The 12006-nt window shown below is 37.6% G+C and overlaps 1 protein-coding gene across 4 annotated transcripts in view; it reads right to left on the bottom strand.

Moving 5' to 3' along the window:
- The window catches only part of GMDS (GDP-mannose 4,6-dehydratase), a 336036-nt gene that overhangs the window by 75882 nt on the left and 248148 nt on the right, over positions 1 to 12006 (bottom strand). For all 4 annotated transcript variants that reach the window (XM_063298814.1, XM_063298811.1, XM_063298813.1 and 1 more), the window contains one exon: positions 3860 to 3956. In XM_063298814.1, the coding sequence (XP_063154884.1) occupies positions 3860 to 3956 (97 nt within the window). The remainder of the gene's footprint in view (positions 1 to 3859; positions 3957 to 12006) is intronic.

Genomic DNA, 12006 nt, shown 5'->3' with positions numbered 1-12006 from the left:
ACATTTTGGAGAAGGACAAAGGAATACATCACTAAAGCCTTTGTTCTAGTATGTGAGGTTTCATCTGGCATTGTTTGTGCATATCTTTGACCATACTGCAAGTTTCTCTTATCAGCAGGGGAAGCTAAAATTTTTAGCAAGCTACATTCTACATCCAACATCTATGCGCATATTGTGTGAAATCACAGCATGTGAATCCATTTCTGGTAATTCTGTATGCAAACAGTTCCTTAAAGACAGTGTCTGCATTTTGTGATTTCTTTCCTCCATTGAGTCACTCTTTCCCTGTGTCATGATGTAATCTGAGGTCTGCATGGAGAGAAAGAGCTGGGAAGTGTTTAAAGGGTGAGGCTAATAAAGACACCAAGGAACACAATTTAGACCTAACTTGTGAGCCCATGCAGCCCTTTTCAGACTAAGGAATTAGCAGCCCACTTTCTTGTGGCCGTCTGTCTTCCCTTCCACACAATGCTCATTTCTGTTTTATAAAATATATAATCATCCACTCAGTTTTCTTGTTCCCGTCTTTACTTTATTTTGCATTATATGCTTTCATTGCTTCTACAAGGAAGGTTCAGAATTCAAAATTGAATCATCAGATGAAAAATGGGGGGAAGGAGAATCCAAGCAAAGATATGTTATAACAAATGGCAATGTGGGACTTACTCTAGCTTTCTACACATTTATCCATATTTAACCAAGCTAAGCATATCACTTATTTATTTTTTTATATTATTTGTATATTGCCAAGTCCACATAGATTCTCAGTGGTTTACATCTAGCCAGAAAATACAGAATCATAAAACCTTCATTAAGAACTGTCTGTGCCTCTTTCCAACAACATTATAAATTAAACATTCTCCAGAATAGTTCAGTTTTCACTGCTTTTCTAAAGGCTAATAGAAGGGTGCCATCAAAATCTCTGTGGGCAAGTTTTTCATAAGAATTGAGAAAAAACACTTAAAAACATAGTTTCCCAAACTACTGCTCCCTTGATCTCATATTGGGGAACCTTCAACTTTCCTAATCAGGATGAGTCAGCTCAGCTCAAACCAGGCAGTCCTCTGGTGCCAAGCCATGTGAAGCTTTATAGGTAATAAACAGCACTTTGAATTGTATTTGGAAACTTACTGGCAACCAATGCAGTGCTTACAACATGGATGTTATATATGTATCTGTAGGCAAGCAGCTGTATTTTGTACAAACTGCAGTTTCAAAGCCAGCCCCACTGTGTATTACAGAAGTCCGTCCTGGAGGTGATAAAAGCCCGGGTAACTGTCACCTCCTGCTCCAAGTAAGGCCATAATGAGCTCTTACCTGTGTTTGGTATATTTTACTTCCAGTCTCCCCTCACTAATGCTCCTGGGGTCTCTTCTCCTGCTTCATCTTCTGGAGCAACTCAAAAACAAAGGAATCCCTGTGTTTTCAGGAATCCATCTGGATTCTTAATTCACTTGTTCTTAAATCTGAGTCTTCTCTAAACCTTCTCCCAGGGCATGGAGGTTGAAGTCCCCAAGTACCAGCAACCATGGGGACCCACAGTAATCTACCAATTAGATACAGAAGTTTGAGAAGGGATCTTGACACAGAAAAAGCCTAGGAGAATATAAGACAACACTTGACCACAATGGAATATAAATGTAATAGATATATAAATAAATCTATAATTTGGGAAAACTGCATATCCCAAGTGCTACTGGGATTTTTGTTCTTTTGGCATAGTGTTATGCAATATGCTGGTTGTCAGAAAATGGATGAAGATAGGTATTTCTTTCTCTCAATGCCTGCTATTATACCAACTAGGAATATGGTTGGGTGGGGTGGGTGGGTACTTACAGGATGGGGCAACTATGCCAGCCAGAATCCAAATTGGAGTCAAGTGGCTGCAATCTAGGATAGTATCTTTGATGGCCAATGTGGTTAAAGTGTTGGACTGGAACTGGGGAGATCGATCCAGGTTCAAGTCCATTCTCAGCCATGGAAGCTCACTGGGTGATTTGGGGCCAGCCACACACTCTCAGCCTCATCTAATTCACAGGATCATTGTTGTGAAGGAGAATGGAAAGAGGTAGCACCATGTATGCCACCTTGAGTTCCTGAAGAAAAGGGTAAGTTCTAAGTCTAGCAAATAAATAATAAAAATAAAGAAAGAAGTATGTATGAAAAAGTTTCATAGTTATTTCTTTATTTCATTATTATTTATTTATTTACACTATAGTTATAGTAGAAGCATCACAATGAAAATAATCCTATATGTAAGATACTGAAAGCAAATTTAATAGAGCATCTTTATTATAGTCATGGAAAATAGAATAAGGAATCTGATTAAGAATTTTGTTTTGTCCCTTAAACAAAGACACAGTGGTATAGGAAACCCCTAACTGACATCAGATCAACTAAGTGAAATGCTATCTACAGGTACTTGTCAGCCCTTTGAGGTAGGCCAGGTCAGGAAACAGACACCATAAGAAATACTAGAACTCTTCTTTATTGATATAGTCTATAACAGAATCTTGAGACCCTGACAGCATTTCCCTGTCCTTTCCTCTTACACCAAAGAGAGTCCATGCAGGGCAATCTTTAGTTTCTTTCTCATGCTTTCTTGTTTTCCTAGGCTAAGCTCACATTTCACTAATTGTCACCACATATTTTTTCCAAGGTCATTTCTATGCTGCTGTATACTACCTACTGTTGAGGTAAGTAATAATATGCTTGTGGGCACCACCAAGCCTATAGATACCACCAGGAGCAACCTTATCAGTTTGCTTTTTAATAAATGGGATGGGTATTTTGTGACTGGCTATGTTCACCAAATCAGCCATCTTGTGAGACTGCCCAACATGATCTCAACATAATAAAAGTATAGATAGCATAGATAATGAGAACAATCGGTATCAGAAGGAAGGGTTTTAATTAGGTGTGTGGAGCAAAGAAAACAGCTAATGCTATAGGGCAGAGGGAACTGAATAAGAAATCAAGAATTCCCCAATATTTGACTAAACAGAAACATCTTTGGCTTTGAAAATTGCACACTTTAAACATAATTCTGAGACATAATTTTAATCAAAAAGATAATTTTTAAATCTATACTTGTCCTATCTTTCGTCAGTTTGCCAGAGAAATGCAATGAACCCAAAAAGTCACTGTGTTAAAAGAAAGACAATGCGAGAAACAAATATCTATAATCCCTTTCCCAAGTACCACTCACACATTAACAAAATGATTCCAACTAAATAATGAGTAAATAAAATTACAGTTACTTTATAGGTCCTGGGTTCTTTATTATGTTTCATAGAAAATCCCTAACCTATAAGAAATATAGCCAACAGGGATACTTTAGACTAATTAGAAATACTGTCATGCAACATGCCAAAAGCCTTAGATATGCCTCATTGGATAATAGCAACATTCTCAAGCTGAATAGTGTGGAAACTCTTTAACAAGGTATTCACTGGAACTTGTCAAAAGTTTGCTCCCAGACAGTGGCAAGAATATCTAATCCATATGCAGGATTTTTATTTGCATACCAATAGAACAAGTGAAAGTGGAAACGTTAAATATGTCATCTATATTCCCTCTGTTACTATTTCTGTACCAAACCATCTGCAGAGCATTATTTGTCCATAGCACCATTTGTAATTATATCAAAATTAGGCTAAGCAGAGCATCAAACAATCACTCTCATTTAAGGCCCCCACCATTGCTTGCTTTTTGAAGAAAACTGAAAGCTGTAAGTGGCCAAGTAACTATTAAGAAGGACTGAAAGTTTACAGGCCTCTTGTAACCAGCTGTCCAAATGCTGCAGTTTGGTGACTGAGTGACTGGACATTAGCAAAACTGAAATAATGCTTTCACTTACTACTTCCGTTGGTCTGTAGTATTTATGATTAACTGTCACATGAATCTTGCCGGTTTCTTTGCATCGGCCCACTTCGTTCTCATTCTTTCCTTCCCACCTGTAAAGAGATCAAACATTTAACACATAATGACTTTACTGACCTGAGGAGAGAGACATTTGGTTCACTGATTCATAGACAAGGCTTGTGTTAATTTTCTCCAAGGATGTGTACTCACAGAAGCAAACAAAAAAACTAGATAGGGAGCACAATATTTTAAACTAAGATTAGTTATTTTGTGTGTTTCACTTGAGTTGTAGCATCCTTGATTCACTTTCTGGGATGCAACTATTTTTTTTTGGTTTGCAGATATGAATAGAAGTGTATATCAGCAAACACATTTGACTATCTCTCTCTGTATGTATCTGTCTCTCAATTAGCAATTTAGTGACTCCAATCCATGAAAAATTGTTCTACAAGAGAACCTTTAGCAAGAACCTCCCGCTTTTACCACTGTATTGAACCCAACTGTATCTCTGGGCTTTAAGCCTGAATTGTTATGAATGTGATAGAAAATACGTCCACAGAGTGGACTATTATTACAAAAGAAAATATAATGCCCACAGAAGCAGAGGGAAAAAAAAGCATCTGAAGGTATTTATCATTTGATATAAAGTCTAAAATAGTGACAATTACTTAATGTTTAAAAATATTTTAAATCATAATCTTCAATCTGCTTTGTCATCTGTTTTGCAATCTAGAGAAAAGTTCATTAAGAAATTGCTTGAATGCCACACTAAAACCCAGGAATCTGTATTCTTCTGATTTTTTTCTATTGCTTATTTTTTTACATAATACTTTGTTTATTTTTAACAATCTTTCTGACTTTTATTTTAATATGTCCCTTGTATTGTACAATTACATTAACAACTGCCTAGAAAGCCACATCCTGGGATTTATAAAAGGGAAATTGTTGTGTAGTGGACAAGCACATTGTCTATTTAGGCAAATGCTTTTGCCTCTTAAAAATCCTTTTGGCTATTTAAAATCTTGTCCTTTTAAAAAGCTGAAATGGAAAAAGCAGGTGGTGAGCCCTCATGTTCATGGTATGAATTACAACCAGAATGAGCAAATTGTGCGCATATGTTTGCTTAAAGCTGAAATCCTCTCCACCTCCCAATCTTAAATTCAGAGGGTCCCATACTATTTTGTCCCAGAGAACACTTCTTGGAACATCAAAGATTCCTACCCTCAACCATATGTCTTTCAGGCTCACAATGAAGATACTTGCATGGGAACAGGAGTGTATTTTGGCTGAGGAAGATCATTATGTGGATTTGGAGAGAAGCATCAGTTATCACAATGTTTTAAAATAATATGTAATCAAAACTTTCCTATAGTGAACATCCATATAAATCATAGCTGAAGAACAGAAAGCACATATAGAATAAATAAGTCCAGTTCCTTCTATTCGGTATAGAAACAGGGGCACTTGTTTAAAACTCTAGTTTTAAAGTTGTAAAGTCACAGATATACAAAGATAGCTGTTTTTCAGTTTCGGTTACTAGGGTCAAATAATGGAGGTTACTTTCAAGGATGCATTAGAAGTGGGTATTTATTAAAACAAATTATAGCCAAGTCAGGTCTCTTTGTTTTGGTCATTGACCAACAAAACAAATTATAGCGATTTTCAAACAAAGCTGAATATAATTTTTAATTATGTAAATAACAAAATTGCTGGAGGTGAGGTGGAATAAGAGGGCGGAATAATCTTTTTTCTACTTCTTAGACTGTATTGACAAAGCAGACATATTATTTCTATAGGATGTCCTGTTCCAAGTCAAAGATAACAGAATCTCAAAAGGAGAACAAAAGCCACACAAGAGAATACTCATCTAAGCAGTATCATTTAGGGAAAAGAATGCATTCACACTGATAGCAGGGTTTAATGGTTTAATGCAAGATAAATGCAGTGATGTAGGGTATATATACTGTGACTGATCTTTAAGTTTAAAAACATATACTCCAGAACTATCTCATCAATTCCTGTGAGACTGCTTCTTATAGCAAGTAGACTAAACATAATGCTTTAAGACTGCTCTTTGTCAATTTAAGCTTCCTGAATTGTTTTGATAGTGGGTTTATTATACAAATATAATTTTATAATTGCATCTATTATAATGTGTTTGTAATTAAGTTGAGTTGTATTTTTTTCTTTAATTCTTATTCAATTTCAGGGTCATTCTTCTTGGTAAAAGACCAGATGGCAATCCAAATAGATGAAACATTTCCCAATAGCTTCAAGTTTTCTGTTTGTTGCACATGCTACTCTATCACATTGGAAGTGGAGGTCATCATAAAATACCAATAACTTAGAGGATGAAAGCTGCTTCAGTATGTATGTTGCTTAATTATTTAAAAAATGTTAAACAGTTTAAAATCTTGAATAAATTGTACTAGGTTATTTCCATATATAGTGTGTAATAATTACTTCTGTGGAAAAGCAATACAAGAAAATATTTGTAACTCAAACTCTTAGAAATAAAGAATTATTTGACACCAGTAAAAGGATGCATAGTTGGTTTCGGAAGTAATTTTTCAGGCTAGTGAATTTGTCACTAATTGTCAAATAGATTAGCCACTTCACTGGAGCTTGTCTAATGAATGCATAACAGTATATTAATATGCACCCCAAAGTTTTACATGAGTTTTTCCATCACCAGAATGAATGTATTCATTTTAAAAAGAATCGTAATGGTCAATTTCCTTCCTTCCTTGTTAATGTTCAGAGATGCTTAATTGTTCAGCAAGAATCAAAATAAAAGCCCAGTCTTAAAAACATGCTTACACTTCAGTTTTGCTCAACTGCCGTTAGTAACAAGATAAACCCCCAAGAAGACAATGAACGGATTGCAAACAGGCATGTTTTTATGTATTTGTAAAAAAAAAAAGATCTTTCAACTACCTTACTACATTCTTGCTATATGTGTGCAAACAAATGCAATGCATTGTTGATTTAAAAGTAAAAATTTGATAGAAAATAAGTTAGGTCACACTAAGTTACTATTTATTCACAAGTTTCTAAATGAGAAATTAAAAAATAGCAGCAGGAAAGTATTTTTTTTAATCCTCCAACTAAGATGGCTAGCATAATATATAGCTCTTTCAAAACCCTTCATGCTACCTCTGTAGGTTCTGCTGCTGCAAAATGATAATACAGTACTTAAGGAAAACAAATCATAGCAGCAACCATGATGAATTTTCTCATGTAAGCCACAAATTTAAATTAGTACACGTTTTGCTACTGATTTTAATCAAATAAGAATTATCCCGTTTTAGGGACTAAGCACAATCATTTGCTGTCATTTAATACTCCTCGAATTTTTAGTCATTTTGTCATGTAGTTGGAAAACAAACACTGGTAAGCAACGAATACCAATGTCATTGTTTTGAGCCATAGGCTTAATGGTTGTAGAATAGTGTTTAGTTTACTTGCTCCTTTTGTGTTGAGTCCAGTGGGCTGGGGGAAGGAGCAAAAGCAAGGGTATAGAGAAAATATTGGAAAAATGTGTATGGTCATCTATTCTCATTTTAATTCCAGTAGCATTTGATAAAATAGGCTATGATGAGTGAAAGTAACTAAGCAGGTGTAATAAGAGAAAACCAGCCCTGCCTCTGAGGTCCTTTGGTTCTGAGGTACCCATGCCTGGGGGTGAACAGTGCCTGGAAATTAGGTCCCTTTGTTGCTGCCACTCCGCCTTCACTAGAAAGTGCTTTCTATCTCCATTCCAGCCCTCTGGGGAACCAGGAGAGGATTGAAAGGGAAATCCTTGCCCCATCCTGGCTCTGGCAAAATGCTGAAGGAAAACCAAACAAAAACTTTGGCTATAAGATGAGGCAGGTTATAGAAGGCTACCAGTTAATTTCTGATTTAAACAAAAATCAACCTTAGTAAAGGCACCAACTACACACAACCCACATTTTAAAAAGATAAAATACAAAAAAATCCTAATGCAATTCTAACTATAACTAAATAACTTTCAACCTTGCCTGAAGTAACCTCTTATCCAGGACTCCAGCCAACTCCCTCACCAAAGGCACTCAAAACTCTTTTGACCCCTCTGGGCACATCAGGCTGGCTTATTCTGTAACGGGCCAGCTGCGCCTCACTCCAGCAAGGATTTGAACCTCTGTCTTCCAGGTCTTGGGGTCCTCAATAAGGTGTCCATGGGCACTAGTGGGCCAACAGACTCTTTCCCTGGAGCCCACCAAGCTCTCTTTTTCACTGGTCATTAAAACATTTAAAATGTTTTAATTAAAAATGAGAAGTTGGCAAACAAAAAAGCAAACTGTCCATCTCCATCAGTCTCTTAACTTTAAAAAAGATGGCTGTTTTGGTGGTAAGAACTCATAGGATCATTCTGCCGGACTTCAACATACATGCCAAAAGCCATTGTTGCTAGTACAACTCAGGATTTCATAGCTATCTTGACAACAATGAGATTGTCCCAACAAGTTGTTAGCCCAATACATATGGCATTTATTTGTGTATTTGTTTGACTTAGATGCAGCCCAACTCCGTATTGACTCTGGGCAGCTCACAGCATGATATATCTTGATTGCAGTCTAGATTGCTATGTAGGAATTCTGAAAACAGGCAATTTAACATCTAGTCCATCATCATGGTCAGATTATTTTCACTTGAGATTTAGAATTTCAGTGGTTTTTCTTCTTTGCAAGGAGATCTGTAAAAATGGTACCTTTTCAGAAACGAATGAATTGTAAAAGGAAGAATGGGATTTCTTATTTGAAATAGCTAGCACTCCTGTTGGTGTCCTGTTAATTCTATGAAACATGGAGATGTTCTGGGCAATTGAAATAATCAGGGCTAAGTACCCTCTCCTTCTTTACAAAGCTATGTATGTTCCTGGCATATATCTGAGCTAAGGATAATGACAGGAGAGGAAAGAGGGCTAAAGTCTAAGTGGATGAAAACATTTGTCAAATATTGTAGAACATAGGTTTGAGACTATGACTGAGTTTTCTTTTCCACCTACAATGGATGTTAACAATATTATCTAGTGGAGTTTCCAGACAGAGGTGCTTGCGCAAGTTTATGAGAAACGTATTTTATCATGATCTAGACTCTATTGTTACTGCAATTTCAGTAATGGAGCTGTCCATAATATTAGATCAGTTTCATTTGCTAAGGCCTAAAGATGTAAAAAAAGTGCTTCTTTGTGTTGGGCCAATCATTTGTATACTTCTTCCTTGCTCCTCTTTGCTTGTTGCTTCTGATAGAAAGAGGATTTTGATTGAATGATTGATTATGTGCCATCAAGTCATTGTTGACTGTTAGTGACCACATACTATAGATAGATTTTCTCCATTTCTCTATCCCTAACCTGCTCTTTCAGGTCTTCCACTCATTGCCACTGTAACTGAGTCCATCCACCTTGCTGCTAGTCATCCTTTTCTTCTCTTTTCTTCCACCTTTTAAAGCATTAGAGCCTTCTCCAGAGCACTAGGTCTTTGCATGTGTCCGAAGTAGGATAATTTGAGCCTGGTCATTTGTGCCTCGAGTGAGAACCCCTGGGTTGATTTGTTTGATCAATTTATTTTATTGTAAACCACCCAGAGTCCCTCCTCAGGGGGAGATGGGTGGTGATAAATTTGATTAATAAATAATTAAAATGAATTTGTTTTCTTCACTGTCCACAGTATTCTCAGGGGTCTTCTCCAACACTAAAGTTTAAAAGCATCAATAGTCTTCTTATCCTGCTTCTTCAGATTCCAATTTTCGCTTCCACAGAGTGTCAGAAGGAATACCATGGCTTGCACAATTCTGATCTTTGTAGGTAGAGACACATCATGAGAAACAGGAAAGGCAGTGATAGCACCCTGTTTTTAAAAAAGGCAGTAGTCAAGTTGTTCCTGAGGAAATTAATTTTTTTCAGAAGATGAAAAACTATATGCTGATAGCTAGTTAACCCTGCATTCTTGGACTAGATGCTCAAATGACTGTTGATTATATCTATATCCATACATCCTAGTTTTCAAACAGAAACTGCTTGGCTGCCTTGTGGAAAACCTGGCCAACTGTTTGGGTATCTGAGGATTTCTCAGCTGTTTTCAGGACTGTGGTAACTTTCTGAATAGGTTGTCTGAATTAGTTGTATTACATTGGCAGTGTATTACATTGGCATCTTCTGGCTTATTTCAGTCTTACTGCTTTGACCCTTCTCCCTAGATAGGATTCTATATTATCTCCCATGATAGTTAATATTTAGAAGAAATCATGGGGACAAAACTGAGATACTGTTTATGCTTAGTTACAATGTGTGGCTAAAAAAAATGTAGCCATATTTTGACTGTGGATTATTTAAATAATATCATTTCTTATATCCTACATCCATTTCCTTGGCTTTAAGTGCCCTCATTACATTAAATAAAGAGTAGCCCTTTATTGTCTTCAGCAAAGGATCGTTACCTTGTCGTGGTGCTGGAGCTTGAGCACCTCAATGATGCCATGAGCTAAACCGTGAAGGGCCACCCAAGACGGGAAGGTCATGACAGAGAGGTCAGACAAAATGCGATCCCTGGGGAAGGTAATGGCAACCCACCCCAGTATTCTTGCCGTGAAAACTAAATGGATCAGTACAACCAGAGATATGTCGGTATACCATCGGAAGATGAGACCCCCAGGTCGGAAGATGGTCAAAATGCTACTGGGGAGGAACAGAGGATGAGCTCAACTAGCTCCAGACGTGATGACGCAGCTAGCTCAAAGCCGAAAGGACGGCTAGCGGCCGACGGTGCTGGTGGTGAACGGCGAATCCGATGTTCTAAGGATCAACACACCATTGGAACCTGGAATGTAAGATCTATGAGCCAGGGCAAATTGGAGGTGGTTATTGGTGAGATGACAAGATTAAAGATAGACATTCTGGGCGTCAGTGAACTGAAATGGACTGGAATGGGCCACTTCACATCAAATGACCACCAGATCTACTACTGTGGACAAGAGGACCACAGAAGAAATGGAGTAGCCTTCATAATTAATAGTAAGGTGGCTAAAGCAGTGCTTGGATACAACCCAAAAAATGACAGAATGATCTCAATTCGAATTCAGGGCAAGCCATCTAACATCACAGTGATCCAAATATACGCCCCAACCACAAATGCTGAAGAAGCTGAAGTAGAGCAGTTCTATGAGGATCTGCAGCACCTACTGGACAACAGGCCTAAAAGAGATGTTATTTTCATCACAGGAGACTGGAATGCTAAGGTGGGCAGTCAAATGACACCTCGAATTACAGGTAGGTATGGCCTGGGAGAACAAAATGAAGCAGGACATAGGCTGATAGAATTTTGCCAAGACAATTCACTCTGCATAACAAACACTCCCTTCCAACAACCTAAGAGACGGCTTTATACATGGACTTCACCAGATGGACAACACCGAAATCAGATTGACTACATCCTTTGCAGCCAAAGGTGGCGGACATCTGTACAGTCGGTAAAAACAAGGCCTGGAGCTGACTGTAGTTCCGATCATGAACTTCTTCTTGCACAATTTAGGATCAGACTAAAGAGATTAGGGAAGACCCACAGATCAGCTAGATATGAGCTCACTAATATTCCTAAGGAATATGCAGTGGAGGTGAAGAATAGATTTAAGGGACTGGACTTAGTAGATAGGGTCCCGGAAGAACTCTGGACAGAAGTTGGCAGCATTGTTCAGGAGGCGGCAACAAAATACATCCCAAAGACAGGGAAAACCAAGAAGGCAAAATGGCTGTCTGCTGAGACACTAGAAGTAGCCCAAGAAAGAAGGAAAGCAAAAGGCAACAGTGATAGGGGGAGATATGCCCAATTAAATGCAAAATTCCAGAGGTTAGCCAGAAGAGATAAGGAATTATTTTTAAACAAGCAATGCACGGAAGTGGAAGAAGACAATAGAATAGGAAGGACAAGAGACCTCTTCCAGAAAATTAGAAACATCGGAGGTAAATTCCAGGCAAAAATGGGCATGATCAAAAACAAAGATGGCAAGGACCTAACAGAAGAAGAAGAGATCAAGAAAAGGTGGCAAGAATATACAGAAGACCTGTATAGGAAGGATAACAATATCGGGGATAGCTTTGACGGTGTGGTCAATGAGCTAGAG

The sequence above is a fragment of the Candoia aspera genome, chromosome 3 (assembly GCF_035149785.1).
Source record: "Candoia aspera isolate rCanAsp1 chromosome 3, rCanAsp1.hap2, whole genome shotgun sequence".
NCBI classification, from domain to species: domain Eukaryota; kingdom Metazoa; phylum Chordata; class Lepidosauria; order Squamata; family Boidae; genus Candoia; species Candoia aspera.
Note: the sequence above shows the minus strand (reverse complement) of the source record. Positions and strands in the feature narration are given on the sequence as shown.